This window comes from Crocuta crocuta, unplaced genomic scaffold, assembly GCF_008692635.1.
Source record: "Crocuta crocuta isolate KB4526 unplaced genomic scaffold, BGI_CrCroc_1.0 scaffold5, whole genome shotgun sequence".
NCBI lineage: Eukaryota > Metazoa > Chordata > Mammalia > Carnivora > Hyaenidae > Crocuta > Crocuta crocuta.
In genome coordinates, this window is record NW_027530500.1 from 1,301,403 (window position 1) to 1,326,174 (window position 24,772).

At 43.1% G+C, this 24,772-nt stretch overlaps 2 protein-coding genes across 5 annotated transcripts in view; both read left to right on the forward strand.

The window, feature by feature from the left end:
* Positions 1-2,881, forward strand: part of POLR2D (RNA polymerase II subunit D) — a 450,734-nt gene extending 447,853 nt beyond the window's left edge. Inside the window, exon 5 of the mRNA XM_077766744.1 lies at positions 807-2,881. Within this exon, the coding sequence (XP_077622870.1) occupies positions 807-885 (79 nt within the window). The 3' untranslated portion in view covers positions 886-2,881. The remainder of the gene's footprint in view (positions 1-806) is intronic.
* Positions 2,882-20,042: 17,161 nt separating this feature from the next.
* Positions 20,043-24,772, forward strand: part of WDR33 (WD repeat domain 33) — a 108,152-nt gene continuing 103,422 nt past the window's right edge. For all 4 annotated transcript variants that reach the window (XM_077766745.1, XM_077766747.1, XM_077766749.1 and 1 more), the window contains exon 1: positions 20,043-20,190. The gene's annotated coding sequence lies outside the window, so the exon portion shown is untranslated. The remainder of the gene's footprint in view (positions 20,191-24,772) is intronic.

Consider the following 24,772-nt stretch of genomic DNA (forward strand, 5'->3'; position numbering starts at 1 on the left):
GTGCTGACTTCCAGCTCGGAGCCTGGACCCTGCTTCAGATTCTGTGTCTCCCTCTCTCTCTGACCCTCCCCTGCTCGCGCTGTCTCTCTCTCTCCTAGAAATAAATAAAACATTAAAAAAAAAACATTTAAAAAAAATTAAAAAAACAAAACAGTGATGCATATGGCTTAGATAAATATAGAGTAGGTATAAAATATGTATAGAAATGATAAATACCAAATTTAGCATAATGGTTAATTCTGGGGAAGGTATTGCAATAGGAGAGCATACACAGAGCCATTCATTAATTTGTTCTGTGTTTATCAAAGAAATCTAAATCAAACAGGGGTAACTCTTAAGGTTAACTTCTTTTCTATACTTTTTTAAATCTTTGAAACCCTTCATTATGTTTTTTTTTTAATTTTTTAACGTTTTTATTTATTTCTGAGAGAGAGAGAGAGAGAGAGAGAGACAGCATGAGCAGGGGAGGGTCAGAGAGAGAGGGAGACACAGAATCTGAAGGAGGCTCCGGGCTCTGAGCTAGCTGTCAGCACAGAGCCCGACGTGGGGCTTGAACCCACAAACCGTAAGATCATGACCTGAGCCAAGTCGGACGCTTAACCCACTGAGCCACCCATGCGCCCCTAAAACCCTTCATTATGTTTCTAAAAGGAACGGCATGGAGGAGATATAGCTCAAAGGGTAGAAGTGTCCGCAGTTAGAAGTAAATGGAGAAGTGGGCACGGGTGCTCAGAAATTAGCATGTGTTAAAAAGAGATCGGGAACACTGCTGGGTGCTGAGATAACTTCTTTTGGTTTTCTTGTAGCCTGGAGGGGCGGTTTGAAGATGAGGAGCTGCAGCAGATCCTCGATGATATCCAGACCAAGCGCAGCTTTCAGTACTGAGCTCCAATACCATTCTGCTGAGGGAACTGCATCCACAGCCCAGCACTGCTGTCCCAGGGGCTGGAGCTGCCTTAAACAGAAATTCTCTTGCAGAAGACACTTGGGCCTCCTTCGGACAGAACAGCCCAGCTTGGTCTTGGTTTAGGTTGCTGTGTCGGACTTGACTATTGGACCATGATAACCTGACCTTGCCTCTTGGGAGGATGAGATGGGGTGATGTGCACATAAGCTACACTGTTGACTACCTCATACCACGGTTTTGGCCCCTGTGTTATTTCTAAAACTTTTTTTTTAAGATTGTTTTTGTTTTTTTTTTTTTTTGAGTAATCTCTACTCCCAGCATGGGGCTTTAACTCAGGAGCACAAGATCAATTGTCACATGCTCTACTGGCTAAGCCAGCCAGGTGCCCCCTTTTAAGATTTTATCTTTTTAACCTTTGTGTTATTTTTGATTCCTAAGATTTCATTTTTAATAATTTCAATGTGTTTATAGTTCTTAAAACTATAATTGAATGTATAAAACTGGTATAGGAAACAGTAGTCTTATCTCAGTGCAAAAGGAAGAATTAAGGGGCACCTGGCTGGCTCAGGCAGTATAGCATACAACTCTTGATCCCAGGCCCATGAGTTCAAGCCCCATGTTGGGCATGGAGCCTACTTAAACAAAAAACAAAACAGCCCAAACAGGGGTCCCCAAATATAAATACAAAAGGAAGAATTAAACCAGATCTGTATCCTCATTTAAAGTTCTCAAAGAAAGGAGGAGAGTCATGACTGTGAGACAGCATTGGCATCATTGTGCTTAACCCGGAAGTCCAGGAAGAAGCTCGCTGGGAAGTGGTTACACCTGAGGAGAACTGCCAAACGTTGTGGGGCCCGTAGCCTTGCAGATGGGTACTTGGCCTTTTTTCTTGGACTGTTGGAGAATGTTGGTTTCGAGGCAATGGTCCTTAAGCACTGTTTTTTCACTCCCAGATTAAGATCTTTTTCCTTCATAGTCCAGACTGGGAGGTCTGACACTTTGAAGAGTCCTTGTCTGGGGCACCGAGTCCAAACCTCTGGCTTGCTGCCCAGCCGCAGGTGCTCTTTGCTGCGGTGACCTGCAAGGAGGGCGCCCGCCTCTTCACGGGCCACCACAGGGCAGGCTCTCGCTGTAAAGCTAGTCGAGAAACCCTTTAGTAGCTGCACATGGGACCATGGTGCAGCGGCCGTATCATGGCCAGTGAGGTTTATCCACGGCGTCTGCACTGCTCACCGAAAGGGAAAAATAGTTAATTTTTTAGCTGAAAGGAAATATGCCTGTTTACTTCACAATTTGGAGATTTTTCTTTGGAGCACTTGTTGGCTCCAGATGAATGTATGATCCAAAAAAAAAAAGTTGGAGACAACAGAGTTACCTTTTTTTTTTCTTTTTTAAATAGGTTCCACATCCATTGTCGGACTTGAACTCCTGACTCAGAGATCAAGAGTCGCATGCTCTACCAACTGAGCTTGCCAGAGGCCCCAAAAAAGTTAGCTTTTATTTTATTTTATTTTTTTTTTACAAATAGTTTATTGTCAAATTAGTTTCCACATAACACTCAGTGCTCATCCCCATAAGTGTCCTCCTCTATGCCCATCCCCCCCTCCCCCCCACATCCATCAGTCCTCAGTTTTTGTCAGCATTCAAGAGTCTCTCATGGTTTGCCTCTCTCCCTTTCCCCCACCATTTCCCCCCTTCTTCTCCCCCTTGGTCCTCCGTCAAGTTCCTCCTAATCCTCCTATACGTGCAAACATATGATATTTGTCCTTCTCTGCCTGAAAAGTTAGCTTTTAAAAGTTAAGATAGTTTGGGTGCCTGGCTGACTCCGTCAGTAGAGCATATGATTCTTGATCTTGTGGTCGTGAGTTTAATCCTCATGTGGTGTAGAGTTTACTTAAAAATAAAATTAAAATTAAAAAAAATAGTTTGATATGTGCTGGCTAAGGCAAAAATAAACTTTGTATTTGAAGGAAATCATTTTTTCATCCTTGGCATTTTCACTTCTTTGAGACTCATCAGTGTGCTGAGTTATAAAATGTGGATAATAATCGTACCTGTTTCATAGACAATTTTGAGAAGTTTACTAAAAAGAGCCTAATTAGCGTCTGACATATATATAAATAAATGCCCCAATAAGTGTTAGCTCGTATTAGGATCTCGGTCAAATGAACATGTATACATAGGTGCTTAGCTCGCTCACTTGATAGAATTTAGTGCAAGACTTGGGTAGCATACTGCTGGTACTGGTATGAGGCTGTGAAAACCAGATTACTTCAATCTGTAGAATTGTTTTTAAAGAGGCAGTAACATGTGCAGGTTGGCACCAAGTAGTGGCACAGACAGAAGGGCCCTGGAGAGCAGACCTCAGGGACCATCCAGGCCTGTGTGCAGTGCAGTGGTGCCCATGTGCCAGTAATCGGTGAGCTGCCTGAGAGTACTGATGCATGTCATGGGCCCGGCATAGAGTTGGGTACTGATAAATGGTACGAAGATGATTAGAGGTACTAGGAAAAAACAACATATTAGGGAACTATTTGTGAAAGCAATGTCATGCTACGTTATAGATTCAAAGTCTGGTTAACATTCTGGTGGACATTGTTTTCTACAGTCCCAGACCACGTCTTACAGAATCCTTAGGAGATCCAGCAAAATCTAATCATCTGAAACATTGTGAGGCTCACTGCACTATGTTTGCAAAAGCAGAAACAAAACCTACTCAGCATTAAAGCTGAAAGATGTCAAATTGTCACACCATCAGAAAGCTCAGTTAACTGGAAGAAGCTTGTCTGAAAACTAGTCATTCTGGTTTTATTAAAGGTTATTAGACTTAAAGTTTGAAAACTGTTACTGAATGGAGCCTGAGCAACACAAGCCATTCTTACCCAGCATTAATGTTTTAACTTTATTTGCAAAAGCACTAATGCCTACATAAAGACTTGCATGTGAGTAATCACTGCAGTGTTACTCATAATAACCCCAAACGAAACGATCTGAATGCCCACCAAATGATGGATAAAGAAAATGTATATCCAAATGGCTAAATACTATTTGGCAATAAAAAGGAACAAACTTTACAAAAAGCAAAAAATTTTGAAGCCCACAGGATATGCCAGTGGTGTGACTTTTTTTTCAACTTTTTATTATGAAAAGTTTAAACAGAGAAGCTTAAAGACCAGTACATTGATCACCTATCATCACCTACATTTAACAACATTTGTAATATTTGTGTCATCACTTTTTGTTAGGAAGCAGTTGAAAACAGCTTGACACTTCATTGAAATGAAAAGCATGCATTTTTAAAAAACTATTGGGACCCTTGTGTGGCTCAGTCAGTTGAGCGTCAACTTTGGCTCAGGTCATGATCTTGTTCACAAGTTTGAGCCCTACATCGGGCTCTGGGCTAACAGCTCAGAGCCTGGAGCCCGCTTTGCGGGTTCTGTGTCTCCCTCTCTCTCTGCCCTTTGCCACTCGTTTTCGCTCTGTCTCGAAAATAAAGATTAAAAAAAGACATTTAGGGGCGCCTGGGTGGCTCAGTCAGTTAAGTGTCCGACTTCGGCTCAGGTCATGATCTTATGGTTTGTGGGTTCGAGCCCCACGTCAGGTTCTGTGCTGGCAGCTCAGAGCCTGGAGCCTGTTTCGGATTCTATGTCTCTCTCTGCCCAACCCCTGCTCATGCTGTGTCTCTCTCTGTCTCAAAAATAAATAAACTTATAAAAGTTTTTTTAATGACAATAAATTAAAAAAACATTTCTTAAAAAAAGCACTTTGTTCTGGACATGCCTGGGTGGCTCAGGGCTAAGCGTCATACTTGAGGTCATGGTCTCACTGTTTGTGGGTTCAAGCCACACATCAGGCTTCATGCTGACAGTGCAGGGCCTGCTTGGGATTCTTTCTTCCTCTCTGTCTCTGCACCCCGCCCCCACTCAAAATATACAAACTAAAAAACAAAACAATTTTTAAAGTTTATTTTTTTAAAGTTTAGATAAACTTTTAAAAAATACTTTGTAAGTAGCATTTTTGCACTGGGAACATTCCTGGTATTAATACTTAGTTCATAATTTCAATTGTTTCTGGAAAGAGTTGTGAGCCTCAGTCAGACCCAGTGTTGGTGTAATTTAATATTCTACGAAAGCAGTTATCCTTAAGGATATAAACTGACACTTGTGAACAATTTACATGTGATTACTGCCATTAAGCCGCTGTAAGGCGCCCTGACAACACCTGTACACAGCCCTGGATGAAGACTGACACCGGGTAGGTCTTGGCTCCCAAGCAGCGCTTGCTAGTAATGCTTCTGCAAGTCTTCATTGTCAGCAGGAGGGCACTTTGGGACCAGCGGCAGAATCCGGTGAATGGTGACAGTGAAGGCAGGTCTGTAAGCCCCCAAACGTGGGGTGACACTCATAATTGAGTTATGAGTGACTCCTTTCCCCATTGCATGGCACCGAGTAGGTAGTAAGCATTGAGTAAATACACAGCCCCCATTTTGAGAATGGTCAGCATGGAGCTGCAGAGAGAGGCGAGAATGTACCCGAAGTAATAAAATCAGAGCTGGGGGTTCCATGAGCTGAGGTGGAAGTGCTGGACAAATAGTCTAGAAGATATCTGGGAATTTTGAATGACAAGTCGAAGCTGTCCAACAAAACTTTCTGCAAGACTGGAATATTCTACACACTGTCCGCCATGGTAGCTACTAGCCACATGTAGCAATTGAGCACTTGAGGCTAGTGTGACTGAGGAACCAAATTTTAAGTTTTACTTAGTTTTAATTAAAAAAAAAAAAGTGGCTAGTGGTTACTGTATTGAACAGCAGAGCTCTCAGCTCCCAATACCAGTGGCCTGCCGGCCATTGAAATAAGGATTTCAGCAAGATTAACTTGACAAAAGCAGCAGTGATAATAGGGCCATTGATCAAAATTTGGTCCCCCAATTTCTGGAGTTTAAAGATGGATATTATTTTCTTCTATACACCACTGAGTTTTCTGTATAATACAAGTTCTGTTTTTAAAAATCTACCTCAGAGCACCTGGGTGGCTCAGTCGGTTAAGCGTCCGATATCAGCTCAGGTCATGATCTCACGGTTCGTGGGTTCGAGCCTCACGTCGGGCTCTGTGCTGACAGCCAGCTCAGAGCCGGGAGCCTGTTTCAGATTCTGTGTGTCTCCGTTGCTCTCTGACCCTCCCCTGTTCACACACTCTCTCTCTCTCTTTCTTAGAAATAAATAAAACACTAAAAAATAAAAAAAAATCTACCTCTCCTAGTAGGGCACCTGGGTGGCTCAGTTGATTGAATGTCTGACTTTGGCTCAGGTTATGATCTTGCAGTTCATGAGTTCAAGCCCTGCATGGGCCTCTCCGGTGTCAGCTCAGAACCCTCTTCAGATCCTCTGTCCCCTCCCACCTTGCTCTGCCCCTGCCCTACTTGTGTTCTCTCTCTCTCAAGAACAAACATTTGGGCACCTGTGTGGCTCAGTTGGTTAAGCACCTGATTCTTGATTTCGGCTCAGGTCATGATCTCATGGTTCGTGAGTTTGAGCCTTGCCTTGGGCTCTGCTCTGACAGTGATAGAGCCTGCTTGGGATTCTCTCCATCTCTCTGCCTCTCACCTGCTCTCTCTTTTTCTCTCAAAATAATTTTTAAGAATGCACAAAAGACAAATGCCCCTGTGTTGCCATTTAATGAGCAACTTTGTTGCGTCAAGTGCTGTCCTGTAATGATGTGGAAGCAAGACAAGTCTGCAGCCTCAGTGAGACATAAGGAGACGTATTTCCTGCCTGCCATGCTTTCCTGTGTCAACATGCCTGTTGTTGGAGTGAGGGCTACACCCCTGCCTTTATCACCCTTGGAAAGTTGTACCTTCTGTGTATTTCTTAGGTAGTCCCCCTTAAAATTGAATACTTCCAATTGTCTCACTAAGTCTTAGCCCTCCTAAGTAACACAAGAACGGACAAAGGAACACTTCAGCTCTGACCACGTCACCAGCTCCCAAGTTCCGCCGCCCTTCCCTTTCAGGCAGTTTTTGTCCAGGATCAGCTTGACCCTGTTTTTACCCTAGATGCACACATAAACACACATATTGACACCTTACAGTTGACATGTAGATTTACTCACATTTTTACCAACTTACTTGTTTATCATTGTTCTCTGCCTCCCTCCTTCCCCCTAGTTTTCTTTTTCACAAGATCCTCCTTTGAATCAGTGTGAGGGTAAACACTCTCAGCCTGCCTTTGGCCAAATATGTCTTTTAATGTCATTCTGAATAGTAGTTATAGGAGTCCATATTCTATATGGACATTAACTTTCCAGGGAACTTTTGTTTCTTTTAATTAATTTATTTATTTTGAGAGACAGTGTGTGAGTGGGGGAGGAACAGAAAGAAGAGAGAATCAATCCCAAGCAGGCCCCAATGACATGGGGCTCGAACTCAGGAACCATAAGATCATGACCTGAACTGAAATCAACAGTCTGATGCTTAACCAACTGAGCCACCCAGAGGCCATCCAGGGTGCCTTGAAGATCACGTTAGTCCACTGTTTTATGACCTCTTTATTACTAGTAAGAAATCTGACAGTTCTAATGTTGGTAGATAATGTTTCTACCTGCTTTTATGATTTTCTTCTTGTTTGTTGTGTTTTACAGTCTCACTACAAGATATCTGGGTATAGATTCTTTTTTATTTATCCTCTTGGGGCGCCTGGGTGGCTTAGTTGGTTAAGCGTCCGACTTTCGCTTAGGTCATGATCTCACAGTTCGTGGGTTCGAGCCCCGCGTCGGGCTCTGTGCTGACTGCCAGCTCAGAGCCTGGAGCCTGTTTCAGTCTGTGACTCCCTCTCTCTCTGACCCTCCCCTGCTCACACTGTCTCTCTCTCTCTCTCCTAGAAATAAATAAAACATTAAAAAAAAAATTTATCCTCTTGAGGACTTCCTGTGCTTCTGTGAGTGGATTCATGTCTTTAATATTTGGGACAAGTTCTTAGTTATTGTTGCTTTAACTGCAGCTTCTTTTCCATCCTCCCTCTTCTTTCCTTCTTGACCTTTATTAGATTTAGATTCTATTTTCTTATTTTTCATATCTTGGCTTCTCTTTTATATTTCTCATCTCTTTATACCTTGATGCTATATCTTGAATGATTTCTACAAATCTTTCAATCACTAATTCTCTCTAGCTATGCCTAATCTGCTCTTTAATGTGTCCATTGAGGTTTTTAAAACAACTTTATTGAAATAAATTTGTGTACCATAAAGGTCATTCATTCAATGTGTACAAATTTAAAATCTTCAGTATATTAACAGTGAAGTAAAACCATCAAAACAAGTTTAGAACATTCCATCACTCCAAATCAAAGCCTTATACCCATTGCGTCACTTCCTACCACCCTGCACCATTCCTACACTCCCCAACCCTATTCCCAGTTGCTTATCTCAATAATTATAGTTTTCTGTCTCATGATTTTTAATTTGGTATCTTCCAAATCAGCCTGTTCCTTTTTTTTTCTTCATAGTGTCATTCTTCCATCATGGTTTCTATTGCTTCTTTTGTCATTTTAAATATATTTTCTTTCAGACTCTTTGGTTATCTCAGGTTCTTAGTGTATGTTCACTTGTTTTGTATTATTTTGATCTCTAATGGGAATTGCTTTAATTGTGGAAACATGCCTGCACTGTAGGGCTGTCTGTGTGGAGGGCTTTGCATGTCTCCAGCCCTGTAGCGTCAATGGCTGGGGAACATTTCTGACAATCATTTCTCAGCGGAGGCATTCCTACCTCATATGGACAGTGTCCATTTGAGTCCAAACCCTTGTGTGGCACACATTCCAGGTTTTGATTTCTCGGAGGAGACTTTTTAACCAGGGCCATGGATGGTGACAAGCGTCCTTGTCTTCCTGGCCCTGTGGTCAGAGCCCACCTTTCACTGAGAGGACAGCCCTTCAGACCTGGCTTGATGCAGAGGAGTCTCTGTGCTAATTTCCCAGCTCTGAGAGCTAACCTGAGAGTAAATTGAAGGTGGCTGCTAGCCAGTCAGGCCTGACAACACTTCCCTGACCCTAACCCAAGTTGCCACAGCATCACTTTGAACTTCACTGCTCTAGCTTTCATTTCCCAGATTTCCTTGCTTTTCTGGAAGCTCAGTTGTACGTTGTTTTTTGTTTGTTTCTTTTTTTCTTGGGTGGTGGTAGCAGGCATATTCAATTAATATAATATTTCTAGGATTTTGTGTCTTTGGGAGTTTAGTGTCCCGTGATGCCCCAGAGCACATGTGTGTGGGCTGTCTTCACGCCCTGGCGGGCCTGCAGTTCAGCCACACTGAACTTCTCAAGGGTCCAGGAACCAACCAGGGTTGCCTGTCTTGAGAACAGCATGCAGCTTCCTCTGTTCAGAGTGTCCGTCCCCTTCCTCTCCGCTTGATTCTAGTCTGGCAAGACTCTGAAGACTTTAAAACTCCCTGCAGACTTAGTTGCTTATTCTTTCCACCTGTATCTCAGCTCCATCCCACCTGGCTTTCATCAGTTGGATAAGTATGTGCTGAACACCTGTTTGCTCTCTCAGACACTGTTCCAGGCTCCAAGGATACAGGGGTGATAAGGCCAACAAGATCTTTTCTTTCTGGAAGCTCGAAGTATAGTAAAGAGAGATAATGAGTGGCTTCTAGTAGTGATGAGTGCACAAAGAAAACAGGTAACAGTGGAGTGACTTGGGGGGAACTACTTTAGGTTAGTTGCTCAGAGGCTTCGCCAAGGAGGACAGAAGTCCGGACACAAAACATGTAGGGCAGAAGGAACACAAAGTGCAGTGGTCCTCAGGTGAGAATGAGCTTAGGAGAAACAGAACAAGATAGTGGGCCTGAGGTCAGTGTGTAGCTATGTGGGGAAGGGTCGTAGGGGCCATGTGAAGGGAACAGCTTTGGAGAGGGAGCTGGCAGGGAAGATACATGGTCAAGAGAGGATCGGGGGTGGAAGATACTTTGTGCATATGCTTATCTGCTGGTGGGAATGACCCAGGGGGCTGACAGATTCGCTACTTGGGATGGAAGGCAACTGCAGGAGCAAAGCCCACATAGACGAAAGAAGAAATGGGGTCTAGTGCCTACATAGAGGACAGGTCCGATAAGAACAGAGACAGTTTATCTGCCTTCAAAGGAAAGAAGGTGGAGAATGTGGACATAGAAAGCAAGTACGTAGGCTAGTAGATTTGGTTGTGTGGAGACAAGTGTCACTAAGTTGACTACAGATATTCCCCAAGGAACCGTATGATTGGAGGGGAAGGAAGTGGAGGTGGTTCATGGCACGTAGTATAGACAAAAACCCCTCAACATAGATCAAGTACCATAAAAATGTTCATATTCTGACCTAGTGATTCTATTTCTTGAAACTGTACACCAAATATCTGGAATACAAGAAAAGTTCTATGTCAAGAGCTGATTTCTTTTTCTTTCTCTTTTTATAAAAAAATTTTTAACATTTATTTATTTTTGTGAGAGAGAGAGAGAGAGAGAGAGACAGATCTTGAGCAGAGGAGGTGCTGAGAGAGGGGGAGACCCAGAATCCGAAGCAGGCTCCAGGCTCTGAGCTGTCAGCACAGAGGCTGATGTGGGGCTTGAACCCACAAACTGTGAGATCATAACCTGAGCCAAAGCCAGATGCTTAACTGACTGAGCCACTCAACTGCCCCTCTTTTTCTTTTTTAAAAATAATTTCCCTCTATCCTTCTGAGGTTTCGTGGGTTTTGTTTTATTTTTTACTTGTTTTTTGAGAGAGCAAGGGAGGGGCAGAGGGAGGGGGGGACTGAGGATCTGAAGTGGACTCTGCGCTGACAGCAGCAAGCCCAATGCAGCTCTCGTGAGATCATGACCGGAGCCAAAGCTGGACACCCAAAACAACTGAGCCACCCAGGCACCCCAACTGATTCCTTGTTCCAACCGAGAAATGGTATGGTATGTTATGATCACTTGTTCATGAAATATTTCTCACCTATTAAACAGGTGAACTTTTTTCAGGAGCTTAATGGCTTACAACCCAAGTATTTTGTATTTGATGGACATTTAAGGACATCATGCTATGTGAGATGTCAGAGAAAGACAAATATCATATAATCTCACCTATATGTGGAATCTAAAAAACCCAAACTCAAAGAAACAGAACAGATTGGTGGCTGTCAAAGGTTGAGGTGTGTGTGTGAAATATTTATACGTTTATAAAGTTTTATATGTATAAAAATATTTTTTATTTGACTTAAAGTAAAAACTAGATACTTGAGTACACATACAAAAGAGGTAAACATCTGTGCTTACAAAGGGGTGTTTGAGAACTGAACTTGCCTTCTCATCGAGGTCAGTTTACTTCAGAGTAGACAGGAAAGTAGCAGATGTTCAGCCTCACTTCCCCTTAGGGGAGCTCTGGCCCTCCTGCCCGCTGACCCCTGCCAGGCCTGCACCCACCTGGATAGGCAGGAGCAAAGGGCCTCAGCTAACCCCCATGATACCAAACCGGCTTGGGCTCTCTGAACAGTACAAATTGACAAGGGGCCAAAGGAGAGTTCAAAACAAGCCTTTCCTGGTGTTTATGCTCCAGCACAGGAGAGAAAACACACGAGTCTTCAGGCTGCCTCCCAGAGGAAAGGTGGCCCAGAGAGCTTTATAGAGACTTAGGTGGGAAAGGGGTGATGTCTAAACGCGTAGGGGCAAGGATTGTTTTGTCTTTTCCACTGGTGCACTTAAAGGTTATACTGCTTCTTGCGTCGCACATCTAATTAGCATGTGGAATCTCCACTCCCGGCGTGACTTTTAGTATTACAATGGGGGACAAAGTCAGTGAAAGGTCAGCCTTGGCACCTAGCTTAGCACAGGGTGGTTGGGTCCTGTTCTGCCAGCGGACTTCCATTGTAGGTGACCATCCTCTCCTGAGATCTGTTACTCAGGGGTGGGGCGGGGCGGGGCTCAGCTTTTCTGCAGAGCGAGCAGCAGAACGCTGGATTCTGTGGTTAGAGGTGAGGGGACCCGAGTCCAGTTCCTGCCTTGCCCCATCAGGGCCCATGAGAAGGCTTCAGCGGTTTCAGTGCCTCCTTTTCTGGTGCCAGCCTGCAGTTGTCCCTCCTTGTCACCCACTTCCCGTGGACTGCACACTCACAGCTGGGGGGACCGCAGCTCTGCCTCTGGTGTCACAGCTTTCGACATCTCTGCATCTCAGGATCCCACGAAGAGGTCGCCTGTTGTATATGGCTCTTTAAAGTGGAAAAACAAGGGGCGGCTGGGTGGCTCAGTTGGCTGAGCGCCCGACTTCGGCTCAGGTCATGATCACACGGTTTGTGGGTTTGAACCCCGCATCGAGCTATGTGATGACAACTTAGAGCCTGGAGCCTGTTTCAGATTCTGTGTCTCCCTCTCTCTCTGCCCCTCCCCCACTTGTGCTCTGCCCCCCTCTGTCTCAAAAATAAATAAAACCAAAAAACAATTTTTTAAAATAAAGTAGAAAAACAAAACTGTTACTCCTGTTCTTGGGGGATAAAAATGGGCTGGTTTAAATCATAATCATACATAGCTTGCTTCCCTATATAAGATGGCACAGAGGCAGCTCTGGGATCCTAACTAGGATCTAGTCAGAACTTACCTCTTCAGAAACTTGCATCTGCCAGTTCCTAATTTTCAACAGCAGGGGTGGTTTTCAAAATATTTAACAACTTAGGGGCCATTGACCTTAGTGCTTTCAGATATTAAGCCTCTAGTTGCCAGATCAGGGTAAGGTCCTGGGGAGACGGGGAGTGGTCAGAGGTTACTTATGAAAGTATTTTAATACGTTAGTAGTTGGTAGAGCCCTAGGGTACTACTCAGCTGAAGCTCTTCTCTCTTTCTGTCTCTCTCATACACTCACACACACAGGTCTCGTAATTCTCAGGTTTATTTGCATTCGAAATAGAGAAGAGCAAGGGCAGGCTGCCTTAGAGCCCAGGTGCTTGTGGCTAGGCACTGCTAAGTGTTTTCTATACCTTACTGAAACTTCACACACTACTTGGGGCATTTTTAAAACACTCTAAGGCCCTTATACTCTTATGGTCCCTAATGCTTTGATAATCTTAACATCAGTTTTTTCATTCATTCAACACATTTTATTATGTGCCACCATATCAGGCTGGGATTAAAGGAGAGCAAGATAAGAAGGTTCCAGCTCTGCTGGAGACTTCATTCTAGTGGGGACAGACAGACAACAAAACCAACTATGTAGATTAGCCTGGGAGCAAGTGCTACATTAGATATAGAGGTTGGAGGTGGCCTTTTTGAGAAGATGCTATTCCATCTGCCAAGGATAGGAAAATCGGTGCAGGGAGGAGGGGGCAGCAGGGAGAACTCCGGATCAGGAGAGAGAATGCTAAGAGCAAAGGCACGAATGGTGGTCGGGGCATGGATGCCGAGAAAACAAGCTGAATTGGCTGGAGCTTTGTAAATCAGGGAGAAACAATCAGGAGCTGAGATTGCAGATGTAAGCAGACCTGGATTACAGAGCGAGGAGTTTGGATTTTATAATCTGCAGTTGGGAAACTATTTGGAGGTTTTAAGTAAGAGACAAATATGATTGATTTTTGTTTTAAACAGCTCATTTTGGCTGCAGTGTAGAAAACTGGAGGTGAGTGGGAGGGGAAATTGAGGTGAAAAAAGGAAGTGGAGAGAACAGTTAGGAGATTGTAAAAGTTCACACGAACATGGCTTGGATTAGAGCAGGGATTAACAAACTTTAAAAAAATATTTATTTAGGGGCGCCTGGGTGGCTCAGTGGGTTGGGTGTCCGACTTCGGCTCAGGTCATAATCTCATGGTTCATGGGTTTGAGCAGAGCCTGGAGCCTTCTTCAGATTTTATATCTCCCTCTCTCTCTGACCCTCCCCTGCTCATGCTGTCTCTCTCTCTCTCTCTCTCTCAGAAATAAATAAAACATTAAAAAATAAAAATGTTTATTTATTTTGAGGGAGAGAGAGTGCAAGTGGGGAGTGACAGGGAGAAAGAGGGAGAATCTCAAGCAGGCTTCACACTCAGCGTAGAGTCAGATGCTGGGCTTGATCCCATGAACCGGGAGACTGTGACCTGAGCCAAAATCAAGGGTCAGACACTTAACTGAGCCACCCAGGTGCCCAAAAAACTTCTGTAAAGGGTCAGAGAATATGTCAGGTTTTGTGAATTACATATGTTCTCTTAGTTTTTTTTTAAATCCTTAAAAATGTAAAGCAATTCTTTCATTAAGTTTTTTTTTTTGAGAGAGAGAAAGAGAGCGGAAGTAGGGGAGTGGGGGACAAAGTAAATCCCAAGTAGGCTCTGCAATACCAGCTCCCAGCCTGAAGTGGGGCTTGAACCGATGAACTGTGAGATCATGACTGGAGCCAAAGTCAAGAGCCAGGCGCTTAACTAATTCAGCCACCCAGGTGCCCCTATAGCCATTCTTAACTAGACTGCAGTCATAGTCTGCCTATATCTGGACTAGAATGTTAACTATAGGGGAGGAAATTTTTTTTTCTCTATTCTTCTAGTTTCTTTGGGCTGGCCTATTAATTAAATTAACATAAGACAGATTAACGAGACAAGAACAAACTTAATTACATATGTATAAGAGCCCCATAAGAATATGAGACCTGCACGGGTGCCTCCTGGCTGGCTCAGTCAAAAGAGCAGGAAATTCTTGGGGTGCCTGGGTGGCTCAGTCAGTTGAGTGTCCGACATCGGCTCAGGTCATGATCTCACAGTTTGTGGGTTGGAGCCCCATGTTGGGCTCTGTGCTGACAGCTAGCTCAGAGCCTGGAGCCTGTTTCGGATTCTGTATCTCCCTCTCTCTGGCCCTCCCCTGTTCATCCTGTGTGTGTGTCTCGCTCCAGAAATAAATAAAACATTAAAAAAAAGAGCATAAAATTCTTGATCTTGGGGTCCTGAGTTCAAGCCCCACCTTGAGCATAGAGCCCACTTTAAAAAAAATGAGACCCACAGTCAGGCAATTTAGGCTTATATGCCATCCTGAGCAAAGAAGAAGGAGGTAGGGATCTGGGACTTCAAAGGAAAGGAAGACAATTTATAGGAAGATGGGGACAGCAAATATTTGGTAAATAAATGTTTGCCATGCTTTGCCATGCTTTGCAGAAACTGTGGGACATGGAGAAATTCGATCTCCAGGTCCTGGACTATCTCTGGTGATAGTCCTCTTCCTGAACCATGCCCTCTGTCCAAATTCTTTCAAGAAGTTATGGGAGAGGTTAAAAAAAAAAAAAAGCTCTTTTTGCATCTTTTGGGCTTTGAATTTTTCTTTAATGTCTATTTATTTTTGAGAGACTGAGAGCAGAACATGAGCAGGTAGGGACAGAGAGAGAGGGAGACACAGAATCCAAAGCAGACTCCAGGCTCTGAGCTGTCAGCACAGAGCCAACGTGGGGCTCAAACCCACAAACCACAAGATCATGACCTGAGCCGAAGTTGGATGCTTAACTGACTGGGACACCCAGGTGCCCCCATGTCTGACTATTTCAGCTCAGATCAGGATCCCAGGGTTGTGGGATTGAGCCCTACTGTGGGCTCTGTGCTGAGTGTGGTGCCTGCTTAAGCTTCTCTCTCTCTTCCTCTGCCCCTCTGCCCTGCTCCTGCTTGCTCTCTAAATAAATAAATAAAGTGGTGCATTTTGAAGAAACTTCTTCCGAGCCTCTTAAGAGCACTGGAGATATATGATCAAATTTGTGATTTATTTTGCAGACTGAGCCAGCCATGTTATTCCATTTACCAAGGAAGAAAGTGAAACTCAGAAAAATCAATATTATGCAGTCAGTAAATAACAGAGGTAACATGTAAATTCCAGGAAAGATTTGAACCCAGGTTTCTGTGATTAATGGTATTCCTGGTGATAGACAAGTATTTAGAACACAAAAGGGATGAAACTTTAGTAGAAGCATTTGCATATGCCCAAATTTAAGGACAAACCCTGGAATAGAGACAGGGTTTGCTGAAATTCGTTCTCCCAAAGTTCTTTCTTTAAAAATGTTTAATTTATTTTGAGAGAGAATGTGTGTGTGCACCATCGTGAGAGGGGCAGAGAGAGGGGAGAGAGAGAATCTCAAGCAGGCTCTGCACTGTCAATATAGAACCCAATGTAGGACTAGGGGGTGCCTGGGTGGCTCAGTCAGTTGGGCGTCCGACTTTGGCTCAGGTCATGATCTCATGGTTCGTGGGTTCAAGCCTCATGAAGGGCTCTGTGCTGCCAGCTAAGAACCTGGAGCCTGTTTCAGATTCTGTGTCTCCATCTCTCTCTGACCCTCCCCTGCTCACACTGTCTCTGTCTCTCTTTCTCAGAAATAAATAAAACATTAAAAAAAAATTTACAGAACCCAATGTAGGACTAGAACTCAAGAATGGGGAGATCATGACCTGAGCTAAAATCAAGAGTTAGATGCTTAACCGACTGAGCCACCCAGGTGCCCCTAGTTCTCTTAAAATTCTATAACAAGCATTTGTGAGAAAAAAAAATTCAACTTAGTAAACTTATTTTATTATCCTTTAAATGTTCATTTGTGATTTTTTGAGAGAAAGAGGAGAGCACATGAGCAGCAGGGGTGGAGCAAAGAGAAAGGGAGATAGGATCTGAAGAAGCCTCTGCACTGACAGCCGAGATCCTGACAAGGGGCTCGAATCCATGAAAACCATGAGATCATGACCTGAGCCAAAGTTGGACACTCAACCAACTGAGCCACCCAGGTGCCCCTCAACTTAGTAAATTTAAAGATCAAATTGGCAGGGCACCAGGGTGGCTCAGTCAGTTAAGGAACCAAGTCTGGATTTCAGGTCATGATTCGTGCTAATATCATGGAGTCTGCTTGGGATTCTCTCTCTCCCTCTCTCTGCCCCTCCTCTGAGCACACTCGTGTGCACTCTTTCTCTCTTTTTTACAGTAAAATAAATACACTTAAAAATAAAAATCAAATTGGCTTTATTAATGATTGATGAATCAGGCAGCATTCCATCTAGCAAATACAATGGAGGTCTGAGGAGTTATAAAACCAGAACTCTTCTATAGGCAAAATGGGATGGGAAAAAGGAAGTTTCTAAGGAAGAGTGAATTGTTTCAGGCAAGGTCACCTTCCTTTGGGGGAAGAGCAGGGGCCTATCATATAGATGACATCACAGGGGATGATCAATGACTGGTTAAAGATCACATTCCTAGGTGAAGCTGAAATTGCAATTAGTTGAGATAGTAAGTCTTGGTTTGCTGATGTGGAGCTTACCACAAGTGACTCCATTTTTGGCCCAATGTCTCTTTCTCTCTCTTTCTTTTTTTTTTCTTTAATACACTGCAGTGGAGCAATAGAGACAAAACATCATTTCACCAAGTGGTAGAATCAACACTCTGCTCCAGGCCTATTGACATGAAGTCCAGTCTTCTCACCCCTGACGTGTTTGTAGGCCAAATCTGTAGAATTATGCAGTATTCTAATATGAATTTTTGATTTCTCAAAGCATCAGAACTATTTATTTAAGGGACCCATATGCATTGCCTTCTTTGGACTTTAATTCAGATACTTTAGTTGGGTGTAGATTTTAAATAAAGAAGTAAATAAATAGGGGTGCCTGGGTGGCTCAGTCAGTTAAGTGTCCGACTCTTGGTTTCAGCTCAGGTCATGATCTCGCGTTTCATGGGTTTGAGCCCTGTGTGGGGCTCTGTGCTGTCAGCTTGGAGCCTGCTTGGGATTCTCTCTCTCTCTCTTTCTCTCTCTCTCTCTCCTTCTCTCTCTGCCTCTCCCCTGCTGACTCTCTCTCTCTCTCTCAAAAATAAATAAACACAACCAACCAACCAACCTTAAAAAAAAAAAGGAGAACATATTGAGGGTAACTGTGGCCTTATTTATATTAGCAGAAGATTAAAAGTAGGGGCACCTTGCTGGAAGAGCATGCAACTCTTGGTGTTGTGAGTTTGAGCCCCACATTGGGGGGTGGGTGGAGATTACTTAAAAAAACAAATAAACAAAATATATATTTATATTTAAGAAAACCGTATTAAGAAACCATATGCACTGCACAAATTCAGTTTAAAATTCCTAATACCATGTGGTTTCATTCATATGTGGAATTTAAGAAAGAAAACAGATGAACATATGGGAAGGGGGGAAGAAAGAGGAGAGGGCAACAAACCACAAATTAATATTTAAAAAAATTTATTTATTTTTTGAGAGAGAAAGTGGGGGAGGGGCAAAGAGAGATGGAGACACAGTATTTGAAGCAGGCTCCACGCTCTGAGCAGTCAGCACAGAGCCCGATGTGGGGCTTGAAACCACAAACCGTGAGATCATGTCCTGAGACAAAGTTGGATGCTTAATCAACTGAGCCACCCAGGTGGCCCATATTTATTTATTTACTTATTTTGAGAGGGAGAGAGAGAGAGAGAGAATCCTGAGCCAGGTCCACAGTCAGCATGGAGCCTGACTTGGGGCTTGAACTCATGAACCATGAGATCATGACCTGAGCCAAAACCAAGAGTTGGATGCTTAAAGGAATGAACTATCCTGATGCCCTTTATTTTTTAAAGTAATGTCTCTCTCCAATATGGGGCTCTAACTCACTACCCTGAGATTGAATCGTATGCTTTACCGACTGAGCCGGCCAGGTGCCCCAATATTTTAAAAATTCTTGATTCACATTGTCACATTATTTCTCAAAAGTTAGAAGGCAATTTGTTTGGAATTCGTATCATGAACCTCATAAAAGTGGAATCCTTCCTGTCCTCTTTTGCCCTTGATTTAACAGCGTCTGTGACATTCATCCAAGTTGTGTTTATCAGTATTTTATTTCTTGTAGTTCACTGTATGACCACACTACAGTTCATTTACATGCGGAAGTACTGATGGACATTTGGGTTACCAGTGATTGATTATTCTGATCAAAGCTGCTATGGACACTTCTGTACAATCCTCAATTAGATGTATGCACTCATTCCAGTTGGAGTAGAACTGCTGGGTCGCAGGGGGAGTATTAACTTAGCTGCAAGAGGCACTGTTAAATATTTTCCAAAGTGGTTGCACCACACGGTTGAGCTGTTATAACTTGATCTTGAAGAGCCAAAAGTTAAGTCCTCTGTTAAGAGAAACCTTGGGCTGCACGTATCCCCAGTCCCAGTTCCAGGAAAAGCCTCAGACTGTTCAAGGCTAAAGCCATCCTCAGGCCTCAGATCAGCTAATCAAAAAACATTCCTATGGTCTGAGTCAAGGCTGGGAACTGCAGATACAAACTAGCCAATTTCTCACCGCTTGTCTGAACCCCACGTGGGCCCTTTGAACTCACCTCATCATTGGTCATTTTCAAAGGATTCTCAAAAGTCATGATTGGGTCCCACCAAAAGTAATGAACACCTCACAGATACTGAATGGTCAAAGCTGTTACCAGGGGTACTGTACAATTGTAATTGGTGCTAATGTGATGATGCTACATGTACTGTAACACCCCCATCCCTTACTCCTTAAAAACCCTATTCGCTATTGCTCTTCGCTTCACCTTGCTGCCATGACACCGGTAGGCTGGTGAGCCCCTGCTCGAGCTTGTCATAAAGACCCTCTTGTATTTGCATCGGTGCTGGCTCCTTGGAGGTCTCTGGGACTCGCAACAATCTGACTCTGAGAAAAGGAGTCCGACCATGAGGCGCGACTCCTATTGGGTGATATAAACTCCAGCTGCATGCTTGCCAAAGCCTTAGCTTGGTCATTTAAGTGCTTTCCTTTAAAATGCTCAAAATACTATCGGGCAGGCGCCCCAATGTCACGGATAAATAGACTTAGCAAGGCCAAGTGCCTTCCCTAATTTCACTCTGGGCCTCACACTGTAATTGCAACATCGCCCCGCAGCAAATTTCTTATTCAAAGCCTGAAAAACTGGGTGTTCTTGAGGGCATTACGTTTAGCTCACAGCGCGAAGAAACCACCGCGAAACACCCTCGCCTCAACCCTATTCCGGAGGCGGCGCTGACTTCCTCTCAGCGGGAACAAAGGAAGCACTCAGTCAAGCCGCATGGAGATTCGGCTGGGTCCCGCCCCTCACCTACGCACCTGCGCAGAAGGAGGCCGATGGAGCTGGGCGCCCCAGGCGCAAGTGACGTATAACGTTAGGCGGTGCGTGATGACGCCAGGGCGTGCGCTCGGTGGCTCGTAGGGGAAGATGGCGGCGGCTCCTTTGGAGGAGAGGGATTGAGAGGGGAGGAGGGAAGAGGCTAGACGGGAGAGACGTTCCCGACGGTGGAGACGAACTCTTCGCTCACCAGTCATTAGGAGCTTTGCTCAGCGCCGGAGGGTGAGTGTGGCGGCAGCACGGGACTGCTCGCTTGCTGCAGGCGGCGGCACTTTCCGCCATTTTCAAGCTCGGCCGTTGCGTGCTTTGGGGGCCTAGAGGGGCGCTTGGGGACAGGGTGGGAGAGCTGGGGGCATCGTCCTCGGGAGGGCCTTTTGAGGCTGCTTCCACCTTTTCTGGAGGGAGCGGGAGGCTTGAGGCAGACCAGAAAAGGAGGGCATGGTGGGACTAAGGCCCCTGAGTGGCGACGAGAAGACGTAGGTAGGGTAGGCCACGGATAAGACGTGAAGTTTGGAGAAGGGAAGCGCGTTAAACGTAGATTTGGGGCGGGAGTGGAGGGGGCTGAGCCGAGAGTTGAATGGAGTGTGGCTTTTGGTTCAAAGGGTCGCGGGAAGTTAATGCGAAACCTGTGAAACAGCGCCAGGTTTAGCCTCGATATCATCGTGGCTTGAAATTGGTGCTTGTAACAGGGATGAGTCCACAGCTTGACAGGCAAAAAATCCGCTTTTGGAATAGTTACATTCTTATTTTGTTTGCTTTAGAGCATGCCAGCTGCAAGTGTCCCTGCAGTAACTCCCTTTACATCTCCGGTTTTAAGTTGCTTCCTGACAACTAGGTATTTGGGATCTTAGCTTTTTTTTTTTTTTTTTAAAAACAACTGCTGATACTCGCTTGTAACCCTTGTGGTTAGTGCGTAGAAAGAGGAAGGTGGGTCAATAGGGAATTCCGTAATTGGATCTGTTTAAATCAGATCAGAAAAGTACTTGTTATTTGTAGAAAACGTGTCGAGAATGTTTTAAAGTAATTTTTGCCCAGATGACATTAACTTAACTGTTCAGGAACTTGGGAAGACTAATATTAGAGTATGAACGAAAAAGCCGGTATTAAAAGGAATACCTTTTGGGAGCTCTGAGTTGACTTTTAAAGTACACTCTGGAGATAGAGTGCGCGCAGTATTTTTTGCTTGTGAATGTGATGCAGTGGTAGGTAGGTGTATTTAAAACAAAACTTGTAGAGACTGTTAGTTAAAAGGAAACATGTTAATTATTCCCACGGTGGCATTCCCACCCCCTACCCCCATTTTAATTGCATTTGACACCCTCCTTTGATCGTCATAAGATACTTTTGCACTTTTTAATTGGTCTCTTTGCCTGGAAGATAAAATACTGGATCGATTTTTTTTTTTCAGAGGATTGCAGTTACTCTTTAGCCTGTTTCATTGAACTTTACGCAAAATTTTTACCTTTTTTACTCGTGGTAAGAATATTGATCGAAAGTTGGCCTTACATTACAATGATTTAGTTAGAAATAAATCCTTATTTATGATGTTGATGGCTTAACTTGCATACTTTGGTGAAAAATACTAAAAGGTCAGATTTTGCCATCACAATTTTATCTTGATCTGGGCTTTAATTATCCTTTTGCTAAACACTTAAGGTACTGTTTCATAGTTCTCTTTGCTAAGTAGTAAGTCCATACTTCACGTTACTTTGGGAAAAACAAGTTGTTTATTGCCAAATTTCAAACTGTTTCATATTTTAGAGTAAGAAAGGTTATCACAAAGCTTTAAAACTACAACAAATCTGGGTGTCTTGTGAGGGTTAAGCATCTGACTTTTGATCTCAGGGTTGTAAGTTCAAACCCAGTGTTGGGCTTTTTATTAAAAAAAAAAAAACCCAAAACTACAACAAATATACTGGCAGAAATATTAGTGAAAGTCTCACTTGTGAACATATATGTAATCCATTTGAAGTTGCTTAGCAAAAAAATTAGGGGTTTTAGATAAGGTAGTAGTATACATAGTCTGCAGATTAGAAATCTATTATCAAAGAATATCAATTAAATACCATAAAGTTACAACTTGCTTAAGCATTGCAGATTTGTTCTTTTAAGATTCCAGAACATTCCAAGATTTTGTGTTGAAACTTTTGCTCCTAAGAGAGGTTATATCCGTTATCTATCTATCTATCTATCTCTTTATTGTGGAATGGTCAAAGTTTCTCTGTTGCTGTGTAATGTGTTGTGACAAGTAAGTCTCCAGACCATAGTTTTAATGCTTCAGGATATTTTATCTTATGTCTTTGACAGTGACATAGTTTAAAAACTTTACTCCCTGGGGCACCTGAGTAGCTCAGTCGATTGAGCGTCCGACTTCGACTCAGGTCATAATCTCACAGTTTGTGGGTTCGAGCCCCGTGTCGTGCTCTGTGCTGACAGCTCAGAGCCTGGAGCCTGCTTCAGATTCTGTGTCTTCTCTCTCTGCTCCTCCCCTGTTCATGCTCTGTTTCTCTCTGTCTCAAAAATAAATAAAAACTATAAAAAAACAAACAAAAAAAAAAACCTTTCCTTCTTGAGCACTGTCGGTTGCTGGTAACATTTGTGTCCCCACTGCAAAAGATTTACATTAGTCCTAGACACGGAAGCTCTTAAGTATGTTGGAAAATATTCTCCTCATTACTCTAATCCATTTCTGGTCCTTGATTATTTTATGTAGTATTTTCTTTGAAGTGACTGACTTCATAATGTTTGTATTTTACCTTATAGTCATAATTTGAGTGCCTATAAATTCTCAGAGCTGGGTAGTAATTGGAAAGGGCATAGCTTTCAGCATCAGACAGACGTAAGTTTGAATGCCAGGCTCACCATTAACTAGCTTTTTTATATTGGGTCAGTTAATGAAACTCTGAACTTCAGTTCCCTTACATAGAAAAGTGTTAATTATTGTAATAGTTACTTCAAAGGTGAGAGAAAATGATAATGTAGTAAGCAATCAGTATATTTTGGCATTTTTCTTTCTGTTACTTGAATTTAATTGGCTAAATCATTTGTAGGTTTTTTAAGGTACAATCGACATGTAACATGATATTAGTTTTAGGTGTACAACATAATGATTTAGTATTTACATCTATTACAAAATGATCACCACAATAAGTCTAGTTAATACCTGTCACCATACATAGTTACACAAGTTTTTCCTTGTGATAACTTTTAGCATCTTCTCTCTTAACTTTCCTATATGCAATATAGTATTATTAAATATAGTCACCATGTTGTACATTACATCCCCGTAATTTATTTTATAACTGGAAGTGTGTACCTTTCGTCCCCTTCACTTATTTTGCCTCTCCTCCCCCTTTTCAGTTTTTTTTTTTAATATTTTTATTTATTTCTAGGAGAGAGAGAGAGAGACAGCGTGAGCAGGGGAGGGTCAGAGAGAGAGGGAGTCACAGACTGAAACAGGCTCCAGGCTGTGAGCTGGCAGTCAGCACAGAGCCCGATGCGGGTTTCGAACCCACGAACCGCGAGATCATGACCTAAGCGAAAGTTGGACGCTTAACTGACTAAGCCACCCAGGCGTGCCCCCCCCTTTTCAGTTTTTAAAGATTAACTCAAATATCTTTGTTAAAGACTTAACAGTCTCATTTTCTGGTAAACTATTCCTTTCCCTGTGTTATTAAAGCATTTTGTGCATATCTTTCTTTAATCTATTTTGACTATCTTCTCCACTACTTTGTGAGCTCTTTGAAGATCCTTCAGTGCCTTACATTTTTGTATTCATAAAACCTTGGCATTCTAAAAATTGTTTTATAAAAGTGGGTGAATTTTCTACAAAAACTTTTCTCATGACTACTGGGATTCATTTTCACACAGATCTGGTTTATTTCTACTCCTTGACTTTAAAAAAAGTTTTTTTTTAATGTTTTATTTCTGAGAGAGAGAGGCAGCGTGAGCAGGGAAGGGTCAGAGAGAGAGGGAGACACAGAATCTGAAGCAGGCTCCAGGCTCTGAGCTTACAGCATAGAGCCCCACGTGGGGCTTGAACTGATGAACTGCAAGATCATGATCTGAGCTGAAGTGATGCTTAAACGCACTAGGCTCCCCAGGCGTTTCCTTTTTATTTATTTATAATTCCACTCTCCAGTTAGCCTAGGGTCTGCATTGACTACCTTCTGTTACTTTACTAGTACCTGGCGCTAGGCCTTACCCATTTTGAGTAGTCCTTGGGTGGGATGATAAATACAAAACTGTGGTTGAGGCTGAGTTATGTTAATAGGCACCTGCTCTATTCACTGTCCCACTTAGGAAGATACTTTTTAAAAAATTTTTAATGTTTTTTATTATTTATTTCTGAGAGAGAGACAGTGTGAGCAGGGGAGGGTCAGAGAGAGAGGGAGACACAGAATCAGAAACAGGCTCCAGGCTCTTAGCTGTCAGCACAGAGCCCAATGTAGGGCTCGAGCCCACGAACTGTGAGATCATGACTTGAGCCGAAGTTGGACACTTAACTGACTGAGCCACCCAGGCGCCCCCGGAAGATAAGGAGCCATTTCTCCTTTTTTTGGATGTGGGATATTCTGGTAACTTTTTTCTTACCTCCTTATGTTATGAGAAATTGGCAAACATCCAGAGAAGTTGAAAGAATGAACACCTGTTACCTTCCATTTAGATTTACCTGTTACTAACTAACCATTTTGCTTCAGCTATCTATGTCCCTGCTCAACAACTAAATGAAATTAAGTTGCATATGTGATGCTATTTGTCCCCTAAACACCTCAGGATGCATCTTTTTTTTTTTTTTTTTTTT